This window comes from Electrophorus electricus, chromosome 25, assembly GCF_041902795.1.
Source record: "Electrophorus electricus isolate QZ-2024a chromosome 25, ASM4190279v1, whole genome shotgun sequence".
Classification (NCBI taxonomy): Eukaryota; Metazoa; Chordata; class Actinopteri; order Gymnotiformes; family Gymnotidae; genus Electrophorus; species Electrophorus electricus.
Genome location: NC_137521.1, coordinates 9,033,277 through 9,041,608, shown reverse-complemented (window position 1 = coordinate 9,041,608; position 8,332 = coordinate 9,033,277). Strand labels below are relative to the sequence as shown.

Genomic DNA, 8,332 nt, shown 5'->3' with positions numbered 1-8,332 from the left:
GCAAAACAAGTAATAAAAGTATTAGTGTTACATGCCCCAAAGGGTTATGTGCCCCAAAAGACTATACAATATACAAATATAATATACAAAGTGTCAGCTGTCAGGTGTGATAAGCAATCATCTCTGGGGATGAGGAGGCAAGTAGATTTATGCAGTTCTATTCATACACACACACACACACACACACACACACACACACACACACACACACACACACACGTAATTCAAAGTGCTTCACATAAAAGATTAAAACAAAAAACTATTGTCTGAACAATTTCAAATAGAAATGTAAATAAACTAATACTAAAGGAAAATTCTAAAATGTATTACTGTATAAATTAAGAAAATAATAAATGAAGACAGAATAAATTAAGAAAAGATACAAAAGTGAATTGTAATGTAGAAAATCAACAACTTAAAAGTGCAGTGCTACTAAACTGAGCTGATAGCCTGGTCAAATAAGAAAGTTTTTAGTACAGATTTAAAAGCTTCTAGTCTCAGGGCTTTTCTAATGTTCTCTGAAAGCTGGTTCCATTTCAAAACAGCGTAACAGCATAAATGCTGTCCTTCCAATCTTAGTCTTTACCCTCTGCAGGACTAACTGGCTATTTTCTACAGATCTGAGAGTCCTGCTCAGCTTTATGTTGCAGCATGATGGATAGATACACTGGTCCTACATCACTAAGCGATTTATACCTTAAAGGCAACTCTGTAACATACTGGTAGCCAGTGTATATATCAATAAGTGCCCGTCGCTGCTCTGCTATTATCAGCTGTGTGACATGAACGTGCTGCACAATGAGCTTCCTGAAGATGGTGCAGGCACTGCAGTAGTTGTCGAAGTGCTCCGTTAGTGGGAAGGCATGGTCTGGGTGAGTGAGGGCCTGGTTTGGAAGTGAAGGGGCCCACTGTTTCTTGGTTGAAACCTATGGGCTAGCAGCAATCAAGCCGTTTAGTCCCCATGCACAACAGATCTTCTGTCTTTTCAGAAAAACCCAATATTGGGGACCTTAGAGGTGAAATGATGATGATGGTGCCTCTGGAGGTTGGAGAATACCATTCTGAGGCAGTGGCTGCATGTCCTTTGAGGCTGATGATCGAGCGTACAGTATGACAGCTGACTCCTCATTATCATTCTCATTATCGGCCTGCTGTGCGACTGAAGGGTAGCGCTCAGAAGGATCCTCAGCAGTGCGTGTTTTGGCTGTGATGAGTCTCATTGCGCCTGCTGTCAGTCACCCTGTGATGTGGCAGGATGCATGCTAAAACATGGTGAGATGGTCATCCATGGATTCAGCAAGTGTCATAGTGTTGTGAGTTTTTGCCCCACTGTAACAAACATATGATTGAAGAAAATGGTTTGTAAGCACTATCAGCCAAGTCCTGATTAGGTGGAGGATATTAGGTTTAAAAAACTCAGTGTGACCCCAGGAAAGATTACAGTTTTCTTTAAAGTTTAGCCCTTGTGACTGCAGGTTGGGTCATGTGTTGATAAATACAAAATGAGAACAATATGCTGTATGCATTTAGTCTCCAAAGCATATTACAAATTTCAGAAAAGTTCTTGAATATCATGTCTGCGAGCATGCACCATAATTCACCTACTCATTTGATGTTCATCTACAATGTCAGGAAGTATTACTTTTTATATTCGAAACAGTTGCAGCAGACAAGCAGTAATTTAGCGTAGCCCTGCTGTCCATGTTCCTGAAAACGGAGACGACGCTTACGTTAGTTACTTGTTCACAGCTTCCCATTTCTTGGCTGCTTATTCGCAGCTTCTCATTCAGCGATGACGGTAAACTTAAAGTAGTGTTCACATTGGATATTTGCTGCGCACTTTATGTATCCGTCCCACCCCCCGACATAGACGAACTAATAATGATGTGTCTGTCAGTCAGTTAAGAATGGATTCTGTTTCTGATCCTGACATTGGAAATATAAAAATTAGATAAAATTAAATTACTTTCTAAAATAAGATATTATGTAAATTATTTGTATTATTTCATTTCAATATGCATTTTTTAATTTTTAATTTTTATTTATTATTATTATTAAAATATATATATATATATATATATATATATATATATATATATATATATATATATTTTTTTTTTAGGCTACATATTCCGTGTAGGAAAAACCTATTTTTAGTCTGGCTGTTGGTGATTTTATATCTTAAAACTAAAACTGAAACATGGCATAATCTGCAATAGTACACACAAATGAATCAGAAAAAGAAATACCTGATCAGTTTTGACAGTTTTAATTACCACAGTCCAAGCAAATGAGAAATTCAATTTAAATTTAGCTGGTGATATCATACCTCTCAACTTCAACATGGCACATTGAGCAATAGTGCACATACAGAACAAGTGCAGCATTATACAGAAAATCTGCTTTTAGGCTGGCCCAAGATGGAACACTGGACAATAGTTCACATTGAATAAATGAATACAAAATGTAAGTTTTGGAAACATACTGACAGCCTTATTCATGCCGGGCCAGACAAATACGTTCTTCAGAACAGGTCCCTTGTATGGAAAGCCTGGTTTTAGACTGGCCCAAGACCATTTCATAGCTCAAAACTAACTGGCAACATGGCACACCGAGCAATAGAATCAGAATCAGAACCAGAATTTACTGGCCAAGTATGCTCATGCATACAAGGCTCATCTCACAGTTGCTTGTACACAGTGCAACAAGACATTTCCACCACCATCACAACACACGCATACACTCACACACATACACACAGTCATACTTGTGAACCTTACATGTACATCATTTGTTAACAGTGCTGAGTGCAGTGCTTCGGAGATGCCATTGTAGAATGATGAGGTAAAAATAAATAAAATAAATAAGCAGATTGGCAGGTAATCATTATCGTTATCATTATTACTTCATCTGTACTTGTAAAAACAAAGTGCGCAGCAAATATCCTATGTGAACACTTCCTTAAATTCACCGTCATTCGCTGAATGAGAAGCAGCGAATAAGGAATCAACTTCAGCGGCCGAATAAGAAGATACAAAAAAAGTAGCCAAACAAACCGAAAGCTGCGAATGCATAACTAACTTCAGCGTCGTATAAAAGTTGGCTGGACGAGGAGCTCTGCCAAGAACCGCTGATTGCTAGGGGCCCTGAGAGTCTGAGTCTGCCGCGTATCATGTATCACGACCAACTGGCTTCGTGTGCAATGGGGCTTCATTTCCAACGAACGTTTCCTCAGTCAACGGTCCAAATCTGGCGGCAACAGTATCTTAGCTGCTTTAGCATTAGCTGTAGCATAGTCTGGAATTAAGAGGCTAGCACGACTGTGTGTAGCACCACTGAACTATAGTAAAGAACTGGTTTGCTAAGGACACAAACGCCTTGCAGCCACAGTACTGGCAAATTGGTATACCCATTACCGTGTTAAAGTTCAACTCATAAAATCTCCCTGTTTTCAAAATTTATCTATGACAAAAACAAGGTCATTTAATAAGTTTAGCAGCGGGATTTGTTTTAACTAATTTTGTATTTGGATATCTGCTGTCGCGATTATCCCTGACGCTAGCTAGCTATTAGAAAAGTTTAAGATATGAAGGACCGATGGAAAAACGCTAAGGTAAGGCACTCGCTTGTTTTATTATGTGCGTAAGTTTAGCTTGAATACGAATTTATATTACATTAAAATAAAAATAAACGTATTCATCGTGTCTAGTTTTTTTTTTTTCAAGGTTAGCTAACTATATAACTAGCTAGCAGGCTGACGTTAGCCAACTAAGCTAGAACAAGCTTTTAGTGTCACTTTTATTGCTATATTAGTTTTGTCGAGTCCGCAGCAGTATAGTCCAAATTAACAAAGAAATTAGCCTCTTTAGCTATCATATGTAGAATAGGCCTATAATAATCGATTTATAAAGCCCATAAGAAACAATGTAGCTGACTAAAGATTGGTGCTGGGCATACCAATTTGGTGGATTGGCCACTTCCGTTGGCCTCACCTTTCGCTAGACAGGTATAATGGAGTCAGCTATTCGGTTATTTATTAGAGACCCAATTATTTATTAGCCCCTATCACAGTGCTCTGCTGCATTTAGCCTGCTGTCTGGCACTCTGCTTGTGCCACCTGTCAGTGCCCTCTTTCAATCCGACCGATTTGGAAGCACTAATAGATTGTCCAAGGATAGCGCAGTTTGCTGGGTCACAGGGCAAACTCACCAAGCAGTCGGGTGAAGGGGAAGATGAGTGTGAGGGGGGGGGCGACGAGCAGGCAAGTCTGTTGGTGTGTGCACAGTGATCTTCTGCACCCGACTGGAGCAGCATGATGGTTCTGATGTGAGGGGAGGCATTGTTTGTATTATACATTTGCCTCGGGTTAGAAATCTGCGACCATGTCCCAGTAGTGCCAGAGCGCTGGTAACCAGTTTTCATGTTCCAGTTTTCCAAAAATGATAAATCTCAGTCCAGAAAAAGTACTGTTACACTGTGAAAAACAATAAAACGTAAAAAGCCAGGAAGCAAAGTGGAGAACCGAGAGGAAACGTGCACTAGGGTGAAAATACAGGCCACAAGTCACTGTCTGCTCACCTTCATGGCTCGTTGGAAACTCTCCAGACCCCTCTCCCCGCTCCTTCTCCTCTCTCCGTTTTTCCTTTTGACTCCATGTATAAGTGGGCCTGCCCGTGAGCCTCTCCTGACCGGCCAGCCCTTCCTGGTTCTGTGGGGTGTGCCTGATGAAATATGCATGGACCGCCAAGACCCCACGGTCTTTGGCATGGAACAGAAGGACCGCGTGACTGTCTTTGACCAGGATTCGCTGGGTCTTTACCCGTATTTCAGTAATGATGGGCGCCCGGTCAATGGCGGCCTGCCACAGTACACCAGCCTAGACCTCCACCTCCAGAGGGTGGTGAGAGACATGGCATGGACCCAGCCCCAGGACCCAGCAGCACCTGGACTGGGAGTACTGAGGTGGGAGGAGTGGGCTCCTCAGTGGAGCAGGAACAGGGGAAAGCAGAGGAAGTATCTGGAAGAATCGCGAGTGCTGCTCTGGGGCTTTTTTCCTAACTGGAGTCCAGAAGAAGTAGAGAAATGGGCTCAGGTAGAATTTCTGTGACACACACACACACTCTTAAGGAAGCGGTAGTAAATTATTTTTGTTTTATAAGGTTGAAGTAAATTCTTTGATCATTCTTTTGACACTAAACAGTATTTTGATCATGTTCAGTACACCCTGTTTTTCACAACAATATTCAAAGTTTCAGTGTTCAGCTGTTTAATTTACATTTGTTACAAGCAATTATGCAGATGAAAACTAAACTCAATGTCCTATAATAATGATTTTCTAATATTTTTGGTCGCTTTTGTTTGAAAATGTATTTTAAAAAGTACTTCAATGCACATTTATCAGCAGATGAAAGATCTATAGCATTTATTTTAAAAAAGATGCATCAGTGATGCCATTTCCCTGTCAGGTGGACTTTGGAGCAGCAGCGCAGTCCATGTTAATGGAGACCTTGAGAGAGCTGAACAGGTTCTACCCACAGAGATTGTGGGGTCTGGCTCCATATCCAAGCTGCTACAGCTCTGACCCTGCTCAGATGTTGCTAGCCAATTATACTGGCTCCTGCACAGCTGCGGAGATGGCCCTAAATGATGAACTCATGTGGCTTTGGAAACAAAGCTCTGCTCTCTATCCAATCCTCTCTTTGGAGAAACTCCCTGCAGGGACCAAAGGGACATGGCTTTATGCAACTGATCAGATCAGAGAGGCACTAAGACTGGCAGCTCTAGCTGGGAAGTCATACGATCTTCCTGTTTTCCCATTGGTCAACAGTGTATACACGTCATCCAGTACCTTTCTCTCTCAGGTAATAACTCTGTAAACATTCTCTTAAAAGTAGGGGAAGTAGGAGCATATGTCTCTGTTTAAGAGATGTGCAAATATACTTGCATAATGTGTGAATATTTATACTTTATACTGTATGAATACACAGGTATGTGTACATGTGTCTTTGTGTATGCATGTCAGGCTGATCTGGTGAATACTGTGGGAGAAAGTGCTGCCATGGGTGCAGCAGGAGTCATCATCTGGGAAAGATCTTCCACTGCTCAAACACAAGTATACATCTTTTTCTGGCCATGTATAGTATTTTTCTCATCCCAGACTTTGGGACATTTTTGGTCTAACCCAGCTCTCATTACACCAGTACCAGGTATTCTGTGTTCCCAGTGACTTGGTTCAGATGCTGAGAGGTGGTACAGATCAAAAATGTGGACTTTCTAGCAGGTTCAGTGGATGAAGTTGAGAATCTCTGCTCTGTATTACTGCATTGCAAAAATATGCATCATACATATACATATGAATGTGTGTGTCCATTTAGAAGTTCTGCTCTGAACTCAGCTTCTACGTGCAAGAGGTTCTCGGCCCTTACGTTGTCAATGTAACCATGGCGACACGTCTCTGTGGAGTCTTGCTTTGCCAAGGTCGTGGCAGATGCGTGCGCAAGAACCAAAAAGTTCCTGTCTACTTGCACCTCCCTTCCAGCCACAGCTTGCTGCTACCTGATGTGGGGGAGGATATCCAGGCAATGGACGAGCTTCCTTCAGCTTATTTGGATGTCTGGAGGCGGGACTTCCAGTGCCATTGGTTTGAGACAATGGAAGTGCCTGCTGCTGATCAGGAATTAGTGAGGTCGAACATTAGAGACCGTAGATTGAATGTTAGAGACTACAGCCCGGACGTTATGGACCAGAGGTCGAATGTTAGAGACCAGAAGCTGGACGTTGGGTTCAACATTAGAGAAGACAGGCTGGACGTTACAGACCAGAGGTCACTGACTACAACCAATTCAGTCTCTGATATTAGTGAGGTGACGGGGGTTCCTATGATGCCTGCTGGAGCTGTTAGCTTCTCCCACAATGTGCTTATCATGCTTCTCTCTGGGCTGTCATTCATTAGTCTCACAGACTTTGACCTCAACCTCTGATCTGCTTAAAGATGAAACACATCAATTTTGTGTGCTGAAGTCTATAGGGAGGCTGACTTGCTAGTGAGGCCAATATGCAGAGATGGAGTAAGCTAGACTCTGAAAGATGTTAACACTGAGAGCAGCTGAGAACTCCTTAAGTGTCTGGTCAGTGAGCAGTCAGTAATGGCAGTTTAAAAACAGTAATTTTACAGAACACACATACTTTAGGGCCTGTTGTATTTGAAAGAAAACACTGAGGCATTTAGAAATTGCAGTCAACAGGGAGAGAGACATTAAAAAGGAAAATTTAGTGTCTAGTTTTCCCATGACTGCACCTACTGATCACTCCCCTGAACCTATTGAGATTATCTTAACTCTTGGCAAGTGTACATAAGAGACCGGCCAGGCTGTTTAGCTCGTCCTGTTCAGAATTATGGCCCTGTTCGAAGGACTTCATCCAGTCAGTACACAGAAAGGAGTGCACTGGCTGCATGTTTGGCTGTCATTACACCACACTTTTTAATGGTACAATGCAGATTTCACACACATCTCTGCACAATACTAGGCTTATCTGAGTAACAGATAATGTATAAATGTCACACATTTTTGGGAATCTGAAGATCCACTAGAGATCTTATAGGTCGTCAGAAATGTGTCATATAAGTTAAATGTAATTTGCACATTATTTGTTGCCTACTCGCATATATAGTTGCCCTGTCTAAGACTCATCTTTTATGGTTGCTTATTCAAATAACACCCAAGGCAATCCGAATGAGCAGTGCAGATAGCTTACTTTTTATTCAGGATGCACTCATGAACATGCTTGCAAAGTGTTTATTTCCTCAAAGGCTTGCCAGGTTTAGCAAAGAGCATCATGACCTTATCACACAGAAGTAATCATAAATGGTTTCCTGTTTTAATTGCCAATTGTGAAACTATGGTGTGTTATTGCCTCACTGGTGTTATGGCTAGTCACAAGATGGTCACAAGAAGTACATTTGAAATGCAGGGGCCTTCAAGAAAAACTGCTTTCCCTCCAGTTTGTGTTAATCTCCACTGTACCTCAATGTCATAGAAAATACTAATTGTTTCTTTTATTTAAAAGAAACAAGAATTTTGTTTTTAATAGTTTCAAGAGATTCCTATGTCAAACAGAAAATGCATTTTATTAAATATCAAATATTGGCATTTCCAGGTATTGTCAATTTTGTATTTATTTGCTATATTGACTTTCTCTTCATTCTTTTTTTTTTATACTGTCATTTGTATAATTATCAAATTTTGTCTTATTTATCAAATTGTTTTTAATCAGTTCATTTCCCCACTTGTATTTTCCTTCAGTTTAGTTTCCATTGTAGTTTGATTTAATC

At 40.9% G+C, this 8,332-nt stretch overlaps 1 protein-coding gene across 2 annotated transcripts; it reads left to right on the top strand.

The window, feature by feature from the left end:
- Positions 1-2,642: 2,642 nt before the first annotated feature.
- On the top strand, positions 2,643-8,116 carry si:dkey-72l14.3 (Glyco_hydro_56 domain-containing protein). 2 transcript variants are annotated; one of them, XM_027007650.3, is made up of 4 exons: positions 2,643-5,092; positions 5,466-5,861; positions 6,023-6,112; positions 6,375-8,116. In XM_027007650.3, the coding sequence occupies exons 1-4, from the start codon at positions 4,583-4,585 to the stop codon at positions 6,978-6,980; spliced, it is 1,602 nt and encodes a 533-aa protein (XP_026863451.1). In that variant the 5' UTR covers positions 2,643-4,582; the 3' UTR covers positions 6,981-8,116. The 2 variants fall into 2 exon arrangements, with proteins under 2 accessions (XP_026863451.1, XP_081563785.1); XM_081707659.1 differs by lacking the exon at positions 5,466-5,861.
- Positions 8,117-8,332: the final 216 nt, after the last annotated feature.